This window comes from Grus americana, chromosome 29 (genome assembly GCF_028858705.1).
Source record: "Grus americana isolate bGruAme1 chromosome 29, bGruAme1.mat, whole genome shotgun sequence".
Taxonomy (NCBI): Eukaryota; Metazoa; Chordata; class Aves; order Gruiformes; family Gruidae; genus Grus; species Grus americana.
In genome coordinates this window covers 555,575-575,054 of record NC_072880.1, presented here as the reverse complement: position 1 = coordinate 575,054, position 19,480 = coordinate 555,575, and the positions used below count along the sequence as shown (strand labels likewise).

The 19,480-nt window shown below is 66.7% G+C and overlaps 1 protein-coding gene across 1 annotated transcript; it reads right to left on the bottom strand.

Moving 5' to 3' along the window:
* Positions 1-299: 299 nt before the first annotated feature.
* Positions 300-19,051, bottom strand: KCNN3 (potassium calcium-activated channel subfamily N member 3). The gene is made up of 8 exons (XM_054806658.1): positions 18,186-19,051; positions 15,079-15,174; positions 11,300-11,718; positions 7,718-7,859; positions 5,744-5,854; positions 4,246-4,373; positions 3,906-3,975; positions 300-3,425 (listed from the first exon to the last, which is right to left on the bottom strand). The coding sequence occupies exons 1-8, from the start codon at positions 18,912-18,914 to the stop codon at positions 3,129-3,131; spliced, it is 1,992 nt and encodes a 663-aa protein (XP_054662633.1). The 5' UTR covers positions 18,915-19,051; the 3' UTR covers positions 300-3,128.
* Positions 19,052-19,480: the final 429 nt, after the last annotated feature.

Below are 19,480 nucleotides of genomic sequence, written 5' to 3'. Positions count from 1 at the left end.
TGGAACACTGGCGGCGGTGCGGGTGCAATACGGGGGTGCAGGTGGTGGGGTGCAAGAGCAGGGTGGGGGGCAGGGGGAGGGATGGGGGTGCAGGGGGAGGGATGGGGGGTGCGGGGGTGCACAGGATGCAGGGTGAGGGATGGAGGATGTGAGGTGCGTGGGATGCAGGGTGCAGGATGGGGGTGCAGGGGATGCAGGGTGCAGGATGGGGGCACAGAATGAGGGCACAGGGGTGCACACGATGCAGGGTGAGGGATGGGGGTGCAGGGTGAGGGATGGGGGTGCAGGGGAAGGGATGGGGGTGCAGGGGTGCGTGGGACGCAGGGTGAGGGATGGAGGATGTGAGGTGCATGGGATGCAGGGTGCAAGGTGCAGAGCGTAGGGTGCAGAGCCAGGGCTGCGAAGTCTCAGGTGGGGGGGGGTGTTTGGGGTGCAGGTTGTGCAGGGGTGAGGGGGGGGCGTGCAGGCTGTGGGGTGCAGAGATCCCACCGCGCTGGCCCAGCTCCTCTCAGCCCTGCCGAAATCCCACTGCAGCGACTCTGCCCCAGGACATGGAGCTCTTGCACCGGCTGCCATCCCGAACCTCTCGCCACCGGTTCCTCGCTCCCCTTCAGCACCGCGGTCCCCGCGAGCCGACGGCGCCTGGTCCTGTCTTACTCCATTGGATTTCCCAGACTTGATCATCACCCCCTGAGGAGGTTCCCGCAGGCGATACGGATTCTCAAGCATCGATACTTCCTCTGGCTCTCTGACGCCCCAGGATACATCTCCACACCTCGCCCCGCACGCAGACCCGTTGCACGTGGCGGTTTGCTCCTGCCCGAACCCCTGGAGAGGTACGGAAGCCTTTTTTTTTTTTTTTTTTTTTCTCTCCGCTGGCTGCCTGCAGGCCAGCAGAGACGCTGCATTTCAGGCTTAGTCTTAGAATTTCCAACATTTTCTCCATTGCCACGCTGGAAACCTTATGGAGCTGGGCAGAAGGTTCTCCGGCCGTGGAGGTAGGGCTGAGGGTCACCCGTAGGCACCCGGGGAGCAGCGGCAGGGCCGAGAAGAGACCTTGGGGGGGGCTGCCAGGGCAGCGACGCTCTCCCAGCCCGCCCTACAATTCCACTGATGGCGAGAGCTTGGAAGAGGGAAAGAGCAGCTCGTTCCCAGAAGCTGAGTATCTCCCGCCGGCCGAGGAGCAGAAGAAAAAGGCCGGCGGCCGGCGCCGCTCGCCTCCTCTCCTCCCTGAACGCGACGGGAACAACCACGGCTCGTCACCCTGCTACCAGCGGGCTCGACGCAACCCCCTCCGCAGCGCCGGGAGCTCATTCTGCAGCACTCCTTGCAGCCTTCCTCCTCCTCCTCCTCCTCCTGCCACCGCCTGGGGCCGGTGGGGCGAGCGCTCCTCGCTAACTTCTGCTCGTTTTCTATGTAACTTTAATTGCAGGGCACGAGGAGTAAACCACCTACCACCAGCAGCAAGTGGAGTTTTGCACGGAGATTCCTCGGCGTTGGGCCGATGCGTCCCTGCCTACATGTGCACGAAATCCAGCGTTATTTATGGAAGTGAAAGAGTTACGAAGGAGAAGATTACAGGCTGAGTATACCTGGAGTAACACAGTGACTTTGATTACAATTACTGACACTGCTGGGTGAGGTGTAATTAATATCGCGGAGTAATTACATGGTTACTTCATCTGTTTAAAAAAATATATATAAATAGCCTCTGCTGAGTTTTCAGTGAAAGCAGCAAACACCGGCCCCAGAGCCGGAGCCCGGCAGCAGCAGGCGGGGATCCGTGCAAGGACCCGGCAGAGCCCAAACGCGACCCCAGGGCAGAACTAGGGAGGAAAAAAGGGAGGAAATGGTGAAAGCAGAACAGAAAATAGCTGGTTCCAGACGTAGCCTGGTGACGCCCAAGGGAAGAAGATCAGCAAAAGAAAAATAAAGCATGAGGGGCTGCGTTTCGGCAGGCACGGGCGGCGGCTAGTGCCGATCGCCGCGCCGTTGCCAAGACGGTGCCGGATGGTGCCGCCGATTCCCACTGAACCCAGCGGAAGCGGCACGAAGCCGACGGGCTTTGTTTTAAACAGATGAAGCGCCTTTTCCCGCTACTACGTCGCTTGCCAGCGAGCCCCCGCTCGACCCTGGCGGATTCGGCGCTGCCGGCCGGGCTCGAGCGCGGACATTCCTGGCGCAAGCGGAGGTGGTTGTAGCTGATGGGGGTTTTCATCTGGCAGTTTTGAGGCCGCCACAAAGAGCCCGGTGGCTTCCCAAAATGTTGGGGGGGGGAGCTCCTGGGCAGGCGGCGATGTGAGCACCTGGAGACCCCCCCCGGCGCCCAGGCTGGCCCGCCAGCCCCATCACTGGCCATCGCGGCGTCGGCCGGGGGCAGCCCCGCATCCCCACGTGCTTTAGGCACTGCTTTCCCAGCTCTGGCACGCGTCTCCAGGCAGAATGCGACACCAAGGACCAGAAAGAAGAAGCGTCCCTTGTTCTGCCCGGGCAGAAAACACTCACGGCTCTGGAGAACCGTCCCCCCCCACCCCGGCCCCGGGCAGGTTCTGGCCAGACACTGTCACCCGCCCGACAATGCCAGGTGGGGGGGGTTCGTGTGGGTCCCGCTAAGGAGATGGGCTGGAGCATGGGCAGCGTAGGTCAGAGCCTGTGCAAGAAACCGCCACGACGGCATCTGCCCGGTGGGGCTTTGCGATGGTGAGAGGGGCAGGGGGCAAGGGGAGCGCCCCGGCCCCCCCCGGCAGGGTCCACGCAGGGGAGGAGAACTCTCCCTCTGGTGTCTCCATTGCTTCAGTGCTTCTGACTTGGTTTGTTTTCAAACGTGAAGACCTGAGATTGAGCGTGGGTTTTCCATCTGCCACCGGATGCCACGGCGCGGGCTCGCCCGAGGCGTCGCCTGCCGTCCCCTTCCTTCACCACGTGTAGAGGCACCTGAACGGGGATGCGATTCCCGATACCAAGGCGTTGGCAAAGCTCCGAGCATCACTCGGCACTGCTGGTCCCCACCGGCTCTGGCTGAAGGGTCCCGCGGCGGTGATTCGAGGACCAGAAGAAAGTCCACGGAGACCTCGGGACCCGCGCAGAAACGCTTCCCCTGTCCGCGGGGGGGGCTGCGGGGCTGCGTTTTAGCAGCTGCTCGAACTCGTGTAAGGGGTGGGGAAGGAGGTGGAACTGACCCCGATGGGGCTCTCGGAGAGAGGAGTTTGGGGGGTGCCCATGGGCACGCCGACCCCCCGCGCCTCCAGGACGGCGGCGAGCAGACGCTGCTGCTGCTGGCGCAGCATGTCGGCCATCAGCAGGGGCAGGGAGTTGAAGCTGGCGCTGAGCTGCTCCAGCTTGGACTCCAAGCTGCCGATTTGCTTCTCCAGGTCCTCGCTGCGGTCGTTGAGCTCGGTGATGAGGTCGTACATCACGTTCTGCATCTGGGGAGGGGACAGATGGGACGGCGGAAGGGTCAGTGTCGTGGCTGGAGGGGTCGGTGCCGGTGCTGCGGGCAGAGCCGAGCTCTTTAACCCCTTTCTGGGAGCAAAGCCCCGTCGCAGCCCTCCCCGGGAGCTCACGGGGTGCTCTGCCCACAGCTCGCCTCGCCCCGCGACATTAAAATGAGGAAACCCCGCTCTGCGCGGGGATAGGGGCAGCCGGCACCGTGCTGCCGAGCGACGGTACCCCTGGCCGGGGCTGCGCAAGGGGGTGCGGGGAGCAAAGACCCTCCCCGGAAGCAGGGTGACCCCCTCGCCAGCCCCTCCTGTGTTTCTCCTCCCGCCTCGCCGGGGCAGCCGTCCCACGGCAGGTATTCCCGGCTGGCACCCGCCGAGCCGCAGCCAGGTCCGCTTTAGTTTTTCCAAGCGCAGAGCAACGCTCGGGCAGCCCGGCAGAGCCGAGAGGTCGCCGCAGGGACTTGCCTTCGAGAGGTCGACCAGGGTGTTGGCTTGGTCGCTGAGCTTCCTCTGCTCCATCTTCACGCTCCGCAACCTGGGGAGAAGGAAAGAGCGAGGCGGCTGTACCCCCTCCCCAATTGCAAAAGGCAGCCGGGACATCTCCCCGCGTCCCGAGCGACGGGACATTGTCCCCACGCCCCTGCCAGGGGCTGAGGCTCAGCATCTTGACGGTTGGACTTGACGATCTGACGGCTGGATTTGATCATCTTAGAGGTCTTTTCCAACCTTAAAGATTCTATGATTCCACGATCCCATGATTCTATGACCTCCCCCAGCCCCTCCAGCCCGGCGCGCGGCCCCTTACTGGTGAATGGCTTGGAGGAACTTCCTCTGATGCTTCCTGACTTTGGCGTGGTCGATCTTCTTCAGCAGCTTGGTGTGCTTATAGATGAGCCACGTTTCCCGCAGGACGTTGGCCGCCGCGTTCTTAATCTGCAAGAGGACAGTTGGCTGCAGGTCACCGGCCCCAGCTGCACCGGCACGCAGGATTTCACGCAGACACCGGTCTGGCTCTGCTGTGAGCCGCTGGTTCGTGAGCCGGTGCTGTGAGAACACTTGAGTCGCCCCAGCTGGAGCGAGGCGCTCGGCTCCGCTCCCACGCGGAATCCTGCGCCTTTGCAAGGGATCACGGGCAGCTCGAACGGGAGCGAGGGCACGCAGAGCCGCCCACACCGAGCGGCAGGTCTCGGCCCCCGGTTCACCCGCATCCCCATCCTACCCCGCACCAACGCTCCGGCACCGGGCTCCTCACCCACACGAGAAGCCGTACCTTAAGCCTTGAGAAAAATTTAAAAAAAATAAAAAAACAAACCCAAAGTTTTTCTCAATTCCTGCATCCATCTGCCACTCTTGGCAGGTTCCGGCTGGGCTGCCGGCACGAGGACGCGGCTTCCGCAGGCTCCCCAGCTAAACCGCAGCTCCGCTGCTCACTCCAAGATGAATTGGCCGCCGTCTGCCTGGCACAGAGCCCGCGGATCCATATCCACGGCTGGGGGAGCGAGGCCGACCGGCTGTTTGCTTTCCTGGCCCAGCCACGCCAAGGGCCCCGGTGGCACGTGGCTCTGCCCAGGGGGCTACTCTCGGGGGCGAAGCGGGGTGCCCCAGCCGCATCCCCGTGCTGGGAGGTTGCTCTTCCTGACCTGATGCTCGCTTTGCCCCCGTCCCCTCTATAAAATATCGCTCCCGCCGCAGGCGCTGTCGGGTCGCGGATCCTTTGCCGTAACGAAGCCGCTGAGACCAGAGACCTCCCGCGGCCCCCCCGCACGCTGCCAGGGGTGTGACGCCAGACCCCGCCACGACCAGCGACCCCGCGGACTCCCCCGCCGCAGCTACGGCCGCCGGGTCCCTCCCCAGGGACTGACGCTGCAGGAGCTCACGGCACGGCTCTCGTCTGCGGCAGGCAAGGCACTGCATCACCGAAATCCAGTTATCGTCCTCGCTCTGCGCTAAGTGAGATCATGCTCTGCAAGAGGAGGGGGTCTGCGTCCTCCCGGGGGGGGGGGGAAGACCCCCCCAAAAAAACAACGGGCTTTTTCTGTCGGGGGTGCGGCCAAGCGTCCTGCATCGCCTCAACCCCTGGTACTGCTGCCGTTTGCTTTTGCCATAACGCTTGCGCCTGCGCTGCGTCCGAGGCGCTGGGACACCTTCCTCCTGCCGTGGCACCCGCAGGACCCACCCCCAGGGGTGCCACCACCTTCCTGCCCCACCACGGTACCCAGAGGACCCGCACCCTGGGGTGCCACCACCTTCCTCCCGCCGCGGTACCCCGCACCCCCAGCTCCCACCCCCCCGTGGCACCTTACCCGCTTCGTCAGCTGCGTGTCCATCATGAAGTTGTGGACGTGCTTCTCCGCTTTGGTGAGCTCCAGCTTCCTGGCCACCACGGCCACCACCAGTGCCGTGCAGCCGGCACCCTGCGCGGGGACACGGGTCGGGGAAATGGTTTAGCACCCTCCAGCACCCTCCTGCCACGGCAGCACTCCCACCCTTACCATCGCAACCCCCTGATTAACTAAAGTTCCATGCCCCCCCTAATCATCCTAATGAGGTGTCCTTGAGCAGCTGACGATGTGCTGGGTAATTAACGGGAGAGGCTGATTTCCGAGGTGATCAGCAGTGAGCCCTCACCTCCCCAGCGCCCGGCGGAGACGGTGGGGCTAATCCTGCTTACCGGTGCTGCTGGGGGCCAGGGACCTGCACCGGGCCGGTGCCCTGCAGGCTGAGGAGCCCCCCGCTCTCGAGGGGGGGGGCCGGGGTGGGAGAGCGGTGGGGAAGCACCAGGCACCCTAAGGGAGAGTGGGGAAGGGGACCCCTGAATCAGGACACCCTCCCCCCAAATCGCTGCGTCTCCCAACGGCGCCAGCTGGGAGCTCGTTTATCCTGGTGATTAGGGCTGGATCCGCACGGCAGCCGTCATCTCCGGCGCGTATTTGTCTTTGGAAAGCAAAGGTGCCAAGCCTCCGCTCCCCGCGGCGCTGCCGTGCTCTGCCTGCCGCTGCCCGTACCAGATGAGCCGCTCCCCCCTCCCGGCACTCTGGCAGAGACCCACGATCCTGGCAAACGCTCCTTAATTTATTAAAGAGTCATTAATTAACATCATGCTCCGAGCTGAATCCTTTAGCATCCCCGAAGGTCCTGCCGCGTCCTCTCGGCTCCCACCGCTTCCCTCCACCCAGCGGGCTGGCTGCCCCCCCCCATCCCCTGGTTCATGGTGCCCAGGGGAGCCCCTGACCCCCCCCAGGCCCACGCCGGGTGAGTGGCCGTGCGGGCACTGGTGGGGGGGGCACGACAGACACTTTGCCAGATGATGCCTCAGTTGAAGGAATGGCTGGTGGGGGGGGAGGTCCAGGAGCCCCCTCAGCTGAGCCGGTGGCTGGGAAACGCCACCGCCCCCCCCCCCAAAAAAAAGGGATTTTCTCCCTCATTTGGCTCCTATCGACAGCATCAGCCTTGCTGGCGCCTGGCCTCATGCAAGGCAGATCAAAGACTTGTAGATAATATAAATTAATATAAAATTAATACCCGCTGGTGGAGCCGCCTTGGCGGCAGAGCCGAGCACGGCCGGTGCTGGGTGCCGGGTGCTGGGTGCCAGGTGCCAGCCCAGGCTGCCCCGGCCGGGACACCCCGCAAGCTGGGACATCTCAGGGGCGCCTTGGAGCAGGTACGCCGGGAGGGGCCGGGGGCCGGTGACCTTCTGGCCATGAGGAAACAAAGCCATGGCGGAGCGGTGACGCCAGCGGGAGCGCAGCGGGGTGGAGGGGTCCCAGCTGGTCCCGACGCTCGGCAGGAACCGGCAGCATTTGGGATCGCTCTGGGCGACGGGAGGCAGGCAGTGCAAGCAGGGGTGGCCAAGGGATGCTCAGGGGCCCCTCTGCTCCCTCGGGATACCCCCAACCCCGCCGCGGTCCGGCTGCCCCCTCCCTCGCCGAACGTGGGTCCAAATCCACTCCAAATTCACCGGCGGGGACCGCGGGGCAGAGGACGGGCCGGTGTCCCACGCCGTGTCCCACGGGACCGCAGCACCCACCAGGCACGTGCCCAACCCTCACCGGCCCCTCCTTAACCAAACCACGTCCTGCTCCACGCCACGCTCCCGGTAATTGCGATTACAGCTCCGTCAGCTCCCGGGCTGCAAGACCCCGGAGCCAAAACCCTTCCACCTCGGGCACGGACAAACCGGCCAGGAAATACGTCCCTGTAAATTCTGGCGGCCCTGGTGCCGCGGCAGGGACAGGCAGAGCCCGCGGGACGGGCGATTGGCTCGGCACAGCCCTTACCATGATGCCGGTGAGCAGGCAGACCCCCTTCCCGCAGTAGGTGTGCGGGACCATGTCGCCGTAGCCGATGGAGAGGAAGGTGATGGAGATGAGCCACATGGCACCCAGGAAGTTGCTGGTTACGTCCTGCTGGTCGTGGTACCTGCCAAGGAGACACGGGCATCGGTGTCACGGCAGGGGACGGGCACGGCCGCGGGGAGCAACGGGGGCTGCTCTGGCACGAGGCTGTGCTGTGCAACAGGGACCGGGGATTAACTACGCGGCAGGATGCCCCGCAGCGACAGCGGTCGCACAATTTCTGGTGCAGGAAAACCCACATGGATAAAATCAAAGTGAAAACTCAACGTAAAGGGCTTCTGCTTTCGGTCAGACCTGTCACCAGATCCTGGTCCCGCCGCCTGTGTCCCCGGTGCCATGTGGCCCAGCAGCGAGAGCCGGCTGATGGGAGAAACAGCCGCAGCTCCGCAAAGCCCCCGACCGTGCCGGCTCCCTGCCAGCATCCTCCGCCGCGTGTCCCCGCCACCACGGAGCCCGCTCCCCCTGCACCTCCCCGGGGGACGGTGCCGTCAGCAGCCCCGGCAGAACCGCCGAGGACGGATCCTGCCAAGCGTCCGGCACGCACTTGGCTCTCGGACGACGCGGGGGAACAGTTCACATGCTCGAGACGAAGCACACGTGGAGCGGACGTGGCTTTGGGGACGCCGCAAACTTTCCATGGCCATGTCCCCGCCGAGCTGCGAGGTCAGTGACCATCCCGACCGGCCCGGCAGCCGGCTGCGGCTCTTCCGGCAAACATGCAACCGGGGGCCCCAGCTGCCTCCGGCTCCCCAGGGCCCGGCCAAGCCGCGTGGGGATGCTCCCCGGGGGATGCAGCGCCGGCTCCCGGCGGCGGAGCAAGGGGCCTGCCCAGCTCGCGGTGGGACTCGGCCCCAGGCCCCGGGGCGGGAAGGGACACGGAGCACCTTCACCCCACCACGGCCAGGACGATCACCCTCCTGCCTGCACGCACCCCTCTCCCTGGCAGGCTTCTCCCAGCCTCCTCGCAAAATCATTAGAGGGAAACCAGATGGAGCTTTTGGCAATTCCCCCGCCCCGGTCCATCCCAGCTCCTCGCTCCCAGAGCAGTTGGGTTTTCTCCTCTTCCAAAATGTTTTTCCCCCCCCCAAGTAACCAGAGACCCGAATGCACCATCCTGGCGCATGAGCAAGCGCCCTCAGCTATGGCGAGAGCCGCTGCCGCGCTTCAGCAGGGCAGCCAGAGCCCATCACCGTGGCGGGGCTCCCCGAAATCCCGGCACCGGCAGCAGCACGCACCCCGCATCCCAGCCGGCGTGTTCCCCCGGGAAGGGCTGAGCCCAGCCCGCAGGATGTGAGCTCTCAAGCAGCAGGGACGACCCCGGGAGCATCGTGCCGGGGAAGGGGGTTATGGCACAGCCGGCCAGCCGGGCGGCTTCTCTTCCAAGAAGCACTTTGAGCAGAAGGAGCTGATGAACAGGGGAGCGCGGCACGTGCCGTGGCTGCCACGGGCAGGAACGGGGGCCGCCCGCTCGCACCGAGGGCTGCCGCCGTCATTCGCCTGCCCTCGCCACGGGCACGGCCGCTCTCCGCCAGTGGGGCTGCCATGAGCATCGCCCCAGCCCTGCGTCACGCCGCTGCCAAGCCGAGCATCGCCGTGCCGGGAAGCTGCGGCGGTGCCGATTCGGCTGGATCGACCCCGTCGGTTTGGGTGGCACCGCCGCAGAGCTCCGGGCTGGCTGCACCCTCACCGCGGGGAGCGGGGCCGGCCGCACGTGCGCGCACGTGTGCGAGGGCACGTGTGCGAGGACACGTGTGCGAGGACACGTGCGCGCCGTTGGCGGGCAGGGCCGGCAGCGCTGCCGGCACACCGCAGGCAGCTCTGCACGGCGGCCGGGCGAGCGGGCGATGTTGCTAAGCGACTCGCTGCCTTCAGAGAGCTGCGGCCCCCCCCGGGGCGCACGGGAGGATGCCCGGCAGCGACGCTGTGCCTGCGGGCACCGGAGCAGCCCGCCGTGCCGGGGGGGACGTGCCACGGCCGGGCCACCCCAGCCCGGGGACAGCCGGGGCATTGCCATCTCCAAGGGACCCGGCGCTGGCTGGGGACGGCCCCATGAGCCACAGCAAACTGGTTTCCAGCGCTGGTGCGGCAACCTGCCGCCGGTGGGGACGCGCGCCGGGTGGCCCTTGCAGGAGCCGCGCGGCACCCGGGGCTGATGCACGCCCCAGGGACGGTGCGTCCCTCGGGATCCCGGGAGTCCTGCACCCACCCCCCCCCAGCGTGGTGCGTCCCCCCAGGTCGGTGCACCCCCAGCCCAGCGGGGAGCCTGCCTGCCTTCGCCTCTGCCGCCCTGGAGACAGAGGGAGGCGGCGGCAGCTCGTGGCAGCTGCGGTGCCGGTGATCTGCAGCGCCTCGTCTGCGTCATTTCTATTATTATTTTTTTTTTCTTTTCCGCTAATGGTTCTTTATTTACATTGCGTTTTGCAGCCTAAGCCCCCCAGGTGCAGAATCAGCCCCCCGCGCATCCCCTGGGAGCCCGTTCGCCCGCTCCCCCTTTAGGAGGCACAACCAAAAATCTCCCAAACACAATTAAGCGGCGCACGACTATCCAGCACATCCCGAGAGCGTCGTTAAGGGAGGCAGGAAAGCAAAGGCAGCCTGTAAAACCTCGTAAAAATCTCAACATGCCGCTTCGCTCCGCTCCCACGGTACTTAAAGCTGTTCCCACAGCCCTTCGCAGGGTGAGCGGTGCCGCGGGTCCCACCCTGAGGAGGAGGAGGGGTGGCCTTCCTCCCGCCTTGCAAGGGCCCAGAAGCAAGCTGGGGATCCCAGGGGGGACCCCGGGGTGCTGGTTCCAAGGTTGGCACAAAGCCGCCGCAACAATTTAAAGGGATTCGGCGTGATTTCGCTAATCCACGGGCACCAAATCGTAACGCACGCGCTCGCGTCGGTCAGGCGCTTTCCCGGAGTCCAGCGCCGGCTCTGGGGAAACCGCTGCGGCACGGCGCTGGGGTGGGTTGGGGGGCCCCGACACAGCCCCCCCAGTTCCCCTCGGGGAACAAAGAGGTGCCGGCGCGTCCCTGCGAGATGGAGGCACGGCGGTACCCACCAGGGCCGGTCGCCACAGCAACCCCCTGCCGAGCACGCCGATGCCGGCGTGATGCCATCCGGCAGTGGGTTTGTCACCGCGGTGTTGTCATGGCAGTCGCTCGTAGCGAAGCCAGAGCCGGAGCCAGACGCTGCCGCTCGCCAGCCTTGCGGCACCTCCGGCCTTTCCCCGTGCAGGGCCCCCCCCCAGCTCCCGCCGCCCCCCGCGTGTGTCGTGTGTCCCCCCCCGCCTCCTCGGGGCTGCCACACCGGCCGGCGCCGCACGCTGTCCCCTCGCGGGGGGTCCCTGCTGTCCCCAGGACGGGGCTGTCCCTGCCTCCTGCGCGGGACAGGGGCTCACCGGTGGGAACCCACGGCCGCCCCAGGGCGCCGGCACACCGCGGCTCCACCGTGCGCCCCAAATCGCCACGCGTCCCACGCCACCCAGCGTCCCGCGCCCCACCCCGCGGCCCCTCTCACCTCTCGCACACCCGGACCGTCCACGCGGCGATGATCCAGAGGGAAATGCTGAAGACCAGCAGCACCGTCCCGGGGCAGATGGTCATGAGAGTCTTCATGACGAAGCGGGTGTTGAAGTTGATCTTGTTGAGCGCCCCGATGCTGCGCGAGGAGGCGTCGGTGAAGAGCTTGCTGTGCAGCAGCATCACCCGAGCGATCAGGTAGAGGCGCAGGAACATGGGGATGGACAGGATGATGTCCACGTCCGCCTCTGCGCGGGAAGGCGTGTAGGAGAAAGCCAGGCGGGCTGTCCAGAAAAACTTGTACTCCCCGGGGATGGGGTGTATGGCACAGACCAGCATCTCCAGGCTGATGTAGAGGATGCGCTCGTACGTCATCGCTATCCGCCAGTCGTCGGCTCCGTTGTCGATCACAAAGAGCTGCCGGGATGTAAAACCACATGGTTACCGGCGGCTTCGGCCGACCGTACCCCACCAGCACCCCACCGCGGGCAGCAAGGGGGCCCGAGGCCAGGAGGGCTGGGGACAGAGGGGGAAGGGAACGGTGGGAACGAGCCTTCGCCGTCCCCTCCGCTGCTCCGCCTGCCTGGGGACACCCCAAAACCCTGCAGGGTGCCTGGCCTCGAGCACGTGCCCCAGCACAGCTCTGACCCGCTCTTGCACGCCGGCTGGCAGGAGTGAACGTCCCGGCACAGCCCCCTGGCCCGGGGCACAGGACCGGGGCACAGGACCGGGGCACAGGACCGCACAAGCCGAGGTGCTGCAGAGCAACAGCGCGAGCCGCCCTGGCCCCTTGGCTCCTGCTGGTGCTGCACCGGTGTCACCGACAGCTGCCGCGCTCCGAGTGCTGGGGCAACTTTTGGGGAGGGAACGCCGCAGCTGGAGCACCCGGCTGCTGGCAGAGATGGGATTCGGTTGTCATAGCAACCGCCGGTTCATCCTGGGTACCAGCTCATCTCCCTTCGCCAGCGATGGAGTCGGGGTCTCTGCGGGAGCTGGGGGGACAGCAGCTCGGGCCAGCCCCTCCGGGATGCCACCAGACCCCTGGGCGACACCCCCCCCAATCGGAAGAGACCCGCCAAGGCAGGACACCGGCTCGTCCCTGGCACAACGGGACCACCGGTGTCACCTACGGCAGCGGGGACACACTCAGGGCCACTCGGTGAGCAGCGCTTGGCAAAGACACCGCTGGGAAGGGATCCAAGGGAGACGTGGCAGCCGGCACCACCATCGCTGGCGTGTCCTTGACCCTGCAAAGCGTGGAGCGACCCCGGCTCGTTGTGGGAGGGGGGGGCAGCTGGAAGCGCCTCCAGCTACTCCAGCCCGGGTGGTGGGCGGCAGCACGGCCCCGGCTGGCGTCGCGCCTGGGAACAACCCTCCCGCCCCACCGGACGCCCCGGCACACCTGCGCCAACCGCTTCACCGGCACGGCACAGCATGCGGGGCTCTCCCCGGGGATGGCGAGAAGCCGCCAGGACTGACTCACGGAGCGGCCGTCCCCGGCCACCTCCCTTTCTGTTTGGAAAGCTCCGCTCCTTTTAGCTGCTTTGTTTGAGAAATTGTTTATAAAAATGCTCCAAGCTGTCAAGGGAGATCCTCAGGCAGTCAGCAAGCTGACAGCCCGTTCCTTCCTGGAAAAGGGTGTTAAAAATAAACAAATTAGCAAGAGGAAAAAAGGCAGGGAGCCTTTCGGCTATGGGGGGGGGGGGGGGTTTGCAATGGGCCAGGTTGGGGAAGGGACGGAGCGAGGTGGGATTGGGGGGGGTTCCCCCGCCCCCACGCCACCCCTCTCGGCCCTACAGCGCATCACTGTGGGGTGCCGGCAGCGCCCGACCGGGCGTCCCCAGCGTCGGCACCGGCGGGGGAAGGAGCAAGCACGTCGGCCACCGCAGCTCCAGACAAGCGAAGCACCAGGAAAGGTGTGAGAAGCTGCGGGGACGGGGAGGGGGAAAGGCTTCGCCCGCCTAAATGCACAAAGAGAACCCCGAGGGCAGGGGCGAGGGGCGTTGTGCCCCCCCAAAAGCCCCCAGCCGGAGCTGGCAGCCTCAGCAGCGCTGCTCGCTGTCACGCACCGCAGCGATAAACGTGGCGCTGGCAGGGGACAGCACGCTCCACGTGCCACGGCGGCGGCAGACCCTGCCCCGGGGTGCAGACCAGAGCCACCGGACAGGGACACCGAGACGGGTGCCACCAGGAGCGGAGTCACCCCTGCCCGCCCTGGCAGCGCTCAGCTGTAATGGAGAGCGAGCGACAGAGGCGATTAGCAGCAGCTCGTGGCCTCGCAGCACCGGGCAGAGCTGGGAGGGCGAGGGGGGGGTGATGGGCACGGGGACACCCCGGGGACCCGCTGCCCGTTGGGTGACCGCAGGCGCAGGCAGGAGGGGCCAGGCAGGACCCCAGGGGCTGGAGCCAGGACCCCAGGCACAGCGATGCCCCAGTCCTGGAGAAACCGAGGCACAGGGAGGGCTGGAAATATCCCAAAGGGCTCAGCAATTAATGCAATTAATACTGAGGGAAGAGGCCAAAGCCGCTGCCGTGTCTCTCCTGGAGGGTGGGGAGGTCTGGCAGTGCCATGACAGGGTGAGCGCAGCCCCCACTTAGGCGAGAGGGACGAGAAGCTGAGGATTCCAGCTCTGCCGGCCCCGCCGGGATTATCGGCAATCCCTTTAGAAGCACCTAAGAGATAATAGGGCGATCAGCCGCCAGCATGGCTTTGTCCGGAGCAAATCGACTCAAACCGATCTCATTCCCTTCCCTGCCGGCGTCACCAGCCGCGGCAGAGCCGCCGGGGCCACGCGGCCGGACCGTGGCGAGGTTCAGCACCCGCAATGGCACGGCACGCGTGCTCGGGGATGGGGACCCCGCGGAGGGACGGCAGCGGGGATTTCAGCTCCGGGCACGGGTGGAGCAGGGGGGAGAGGCGGGAAGCCCCACGCGGCGCTCGGGTGGACGCTGCGTTTGCACAACCCGTTCCCGAGAACAACAACAAGCGGAGGAAGCCAGCGAGCACCGGGGCATGGCCCGCCCGGCTGACCCCAGCCGCCACCACCCCGGGGTAAATATTATTCTAGCGAAAAATCAGAGCTCTCAAATATTTGCTTTGAGCAATGCGCCGCCGGGCTCGGTCCCCGTGCGGGCAGGCTGAGCTGCACGGGTGGCTCCCGGGAAGGTCCCTCGCAGGCAGGAGACAGGCAGCGTGCGGGGGACCCATCCGCAGCCCCCACCAAAGCTGCCCCATCCCCCAGCCTCGAGCGGGACAAGGCGGGATCCACCAGGCGCTTGGGGCTGGGGGCTTTGGCGTCCCTTCCCGGGATGCTCCTTCTCGTCCCCAGCCAATTTGTTCCTCCTGTCCCCAAAACAAGCCGGCAGCGTGCCGAAGCTGGATCCCGCAGGGAAGCGCAGCCTTCCTGCAGCAAACCGGGAGGCCGTTCATTTCCCAGCAGAGCCGGGGCAGGCAGGGAGGAAGAGAGTGGGCAGCGCTGATTAGGAAAGGATTTCACAGCTTTCCTTGGCACCTCGGCTGGTCCGAGCCCTTCCTGGCTGCAGCCTCCTCCAGCCGCCGGCAGCACCCTGCAGCCGGGCAGATCCCTCGGTGTCTGGCATCGCATCCCCCAAGAACCCCCCCCGCCGTCCCCTGGAGACCCCTCAGTGCTCCTCGAGACCCCGGCAAGGTGGGAGGAGGCTCCGCGCGGGCTGCCACCTCGTGTCCCGCATTCCACCAGAGCGGCCGGCAAACCTTGCAGCCCACCCCGGCTCGGCGCTGGCGACGCCGGGACCTACCTGCACCTCCCGCGTGTGGTAGGCGATGATGAGGCCCAGCAGGATGACGGTGGAGAGGCTGATAAGGCATTTCAGGGCCAGAGAGAACATGGAGTCCTGCAAGGCAAGAGCAGGGCAGGCGTTAGGGGGGGACGTGGCCGCAGGACCCTGCCGGTGCCGGCTGCGACGCTGAGCTCCGGGAAGATGCTGCCTCTCCCCAACACCTGCTCGCCCCCCCAGCACTGAGCACCCCCCCCGTCCGAGCGGCTTGGCACAGCAGCGAGAGCACCGCCGGCACCGCGGGCAAGAGCGGCCCTTTCTCCAAAACATTTTTTTTTTTTAATCCGATTCTGCCAAGTGTAATTACCAGCCTCCCCTTGCCGGGACGCACGACGCCAGCGCCCCGGCTGCATCCAGCGTGAGCCCAATATTAAGGCACCCTAATGGATGGTCTAATTAGATCCTCCTGCTAATTAGCTCTAGGTAAATTAAACCAGCCCCTGATTCACTGGTGACCAAAGCAGCTGCTCCCTGTGACCCTGCCGGGAAGAGCAGGATTCACCGGCCCCTCTGGACCCCGCTTGAGTCTCCGGCAAGTCCGTGCTGCTGCCGATCATGACCCAGCCCCGCCGGTGCTGGGGCACCCACTGAGCACCAGCAGCCCCTCACCAAGACGTTATCTCCAGCCGACCTGCCCTGCCACCGCACCTGATCCACCCCCCCCACCCCATCCCCAGCACGCCGAGACTCATGGCGTGCTGAGACCTGGCACGCTCATGACACACCACGTCCATCCTTTACTCCCCAGCACCCCGGGCTGCCTTCCCCGGTGTTCTCCATCCCCACAAAGTATTCAAACGCGGAGAAGGGACCATTTTCCGTGGAGGCGGTGAGGCATTGTTAACGACTTGGCTCCGGCCGCACAATTGTGTGGATATAATGGCTGGTGCTGAGAGAAGTGCCGGGGACCAAACAACGGCTATTAATAGGCAAACTCCGGGGCAGGGCTCGTGCCAAGGCTGCTCTGGCCAGACCCTTCCCAAGGGCGCTAATCCTGCCTGCCCAAAGCATGGGCACCCCGTGGGGCTGGCGGGTCCCCAGAGGCGCAGCCACTGCCACCACGGCAGCCGTGCCACCCAGGGACCCGCCAGCCCTCCTGGCAAAGCGTTATCGGCAAAGGCTGTCGCACACCCACCGCGTTCGCCGATGCCTCCTGCCAGCGCCGGGTCCGGAGGGACTCAGCAGAAAGAGCCGCTGCCGGATCCCATGCTGGCGGCAAATGAGAGGGGGGACTCGGCCGAACCGCAGTGGCGCTCAGCACCCCTGGCAGCACCGTGCCGCAACAGGCGAAACCTGGCCAGCGCATCTCCGCTTCCCGGCTCAGCCCCAGCACCCTCCGGCCTGGGGAGCACGTGGCGGTGCGGCTGCCGGCCTCGGGGCAGAGCTGGAGCTGGGCCAGGGCCGGCAGCACCGAGATCCCCGTCCGCACAACAGCTGCCGGCCCCGGCCCTGGGCACTCCTTCAGTCACGGCCACGGCCCTGCCGGCGAGCTCTGGTTTCCCACCGGGGGCTATCGGAGGGGATTTATAGACGGTCGCCCGCTGCCGCAGCTCCAGCCACGGGCCTGACCGCCCCCTCCCCTGCACCCTACAGTTGTCGGCACAAGCGTCACGGCGAGTGACAGGCGCCGGGGCAGGGGTCGCGGCCGCGGGCGGTTGCACGGCAGCAGCGCTGACTCACGGGGTCTTCCCTGGCTGACACAGCAGCTTGGCGCGACGGGGCCGGCGAGCATGGCAGCGGTGCTGCCGGCAGCTCAGCGAGGGCGGCCGGTCTCCCCCAGCACTGGGCACGTGGGCCCAAGGAGCCCGGTGAGGGCGGCCGCGGCTCAACAGGTAGCAGGCGCAGGTGGGGGACGGCGGTTTGGCCCTGCTGCTGCCAAAAGGGAGCGGGAACCGCCGGGGAAGAGGCTCTGGCAGCGAACCGAAGCAAAACATCCTCCTCCCCCGGTGGGGGAGCCAGGGATGCGGGCTGGGCACCGAGGCATCCATCCCTCTGCCTCGGCCGGAGCGGGGGGAACCGCTGCCGGCGGCCCCGCGCGCTCCCACCGACTCTGGCAGCTGCGGGCAGCCGGGGCTCGGGAGACCCCGCCGCCAGCCGGGCACCTCTGTGGGGAGGCGGCGGGGTCCCCCGCACCCACGGGACCCCCAGCCGCGTCCCTCCCTTTCTCCTTCCACCTGCTCCAGCTCCGTCACCTCCTCCACCCGCGCCGCCCTCCCCGCCGCCCGCACCAGCTAACGGCAGGAAGCGGCGAGCAGCCCCTTCGCACCCCGCTCCTTCCCCTCTGCCGGTGGCACCCCGGCACGGGGACCCCCGCCGGCCACTCTCCCAGCCCCCTCGGCATTGCCGTCCCGCTGACGCCCATGGGTGCCACGCACACCCTGCCGGCGCGGGTGCCGATGCCTTCCCCTTTCTGGATAGGTATAAATAACATGACAGATGTCTATACAAAGAGTTATTCATATCGCTGCCAACCAGCGCAGCCTGGGAGCAGGAGCTGGAAGGGGCGTGGGGGGGAGAATTATAAATAAAAGACACCGTCCTGCAAAAAAAAAAAAAATAAAGGGGAAAAAAAATGGAAGAAAGGGGTGTGGAGGAGGAGGAGGAGGAGAAGAAGGAGGAGGAGGAGGAAGAGGAGGGAGGGGGGGCTCCGCTGCACTGCCGAGGGCACGGCGCCTTGAAGAGTGTGCCTGGCCAGGCTGGCGATGGTCACCGCAGACCCCAGAGGGTTGGTCCCCAGCGCTGATGGCGCATGGGGCAGCTCCGCCAGGACCCAGCGCAGCGCCCACCCCGGCACACGCCAGCCTGCACCGGCCTTGGAGGCCCCCAGCCCGGCGCTCGCCCTGTCCGACACCTGTGGCCGCAGCGTCCCCGTAAGGCCCTGGGGCCGCCCCGTCGGTCCCCAGCCAGCCCGTAGGGCCCCGTCCCACCCCATACGGGGCAAACAGCTCCGCGCTTCCCCTGTGGGACACCATACGGGGCAAACCACACCGCGTTCACCCCGCCGGGCACCGTCCAGCGCTGATGGCCCTACAGCCACCCATCCCGCCCCCCCCCAGACCCATCGGTACCTTGGAGTAGAGCCCCCAGGAGAGCTCAGTCTCGATGACCATGACGACGATGCCGAACATGCCGAAGATGAGCGCGTAGTCACTGAGGCGCTTCCTCTTCTCGAAGAGCGCCCGCCGGTGCCCCAGCCGGTAGCCGATGTTCTGCGCCTTGCGCTTGGGCCCCTTGGCGAAAGCGGCGGGGGCCGGGTGAGCGGGCGGGCGGTGGTCGGGACGGCGGACGGCGGGCGCGTGGTTGTCCTCACGCGAGACGACGATCTCGGGGGGTCCGCCGGCACCAAAGAGCTGCAAGGGCTGCGCCTCCGGTTCGGCCTCGATGAGGTTCCTGCGGGATGCGCTGAGCCGGCTGAGGGGCTTCATCACCCCCCCGCTGTACTTGCAGGAGCTCATGGCGATCTCGGTGAAGGGGTTACTGTCCCGCCGGTGTACCAACGGGCTGGGCTGCCGGTGTTTGCCGCTCCCCGCCCCGGAGCCCGCCGGGTGGTCGCCGAGGTTGAGCTGGCTGCCGTGGCGGGAGGAAGGGTGGAGGGCGGCGGGGGCGGCGGGAGGAGGAGGAGGGGCCCGTAACGACCCGGGCGAGGAGTGCAACAGGCTGTGCTGGAGCGGCGGCAGCGCGGCGGGAGGTGGCGGCGGTGGCGGTGACCGTTCATCCCCCGGTAAGGGACATGGACACCGACCGTCCTCCTCCAAGTCCCCCACGCCCGAATCGTGGAGATGCCCCGATGTTTCCATAACGGCGGTACCGGCGCCGATTTACCGAGCACCGGTTCCGCTTTACCGGCCACCGGCCCCGCGCGCTGGATCATGAATGGGCGCCGCGCGCTCGCCGCTGCCGCCACCGCCGCCGCGCGCTCGCCGCCGCCGCCGCCGCCGCCGCCGCCCCCGCCGCCGCCGCCGCCGCTGCTGGCCCGGCCCCGCCGCGCCATTGGCCGCGCCGGGGCTCCCCGCAGGCTGACATCATCCCCGCCCGCTCCCCGCTTCGTATCCCCCCCCCCCCATCACCCTCCTCCTCCTCCTCCTCCTCCTCCTCCGCGCCCCCGGTTCCTGCATCTCTGCGGGGTCGTTCGGGACTTGTAGTCTTGCCGGGGCGCACCGGTACCGGTGCGCCCCGGCAAGACTACAAGTCCCGAACGACCCCCCCCCCCCCCCGCCCCGGCAACGGCACAGGGAGGGGGCTGCGGGTCCCCCTGGGCATCCCCCAAATCCACCCCCCCCTCCCCTTTTCTAAACCCCCCTAATCCCCTTCTGGAGGCTGGAGATTACAGGCAGCAGCTGGAGCAGGGAGGGGGGGGGATGAT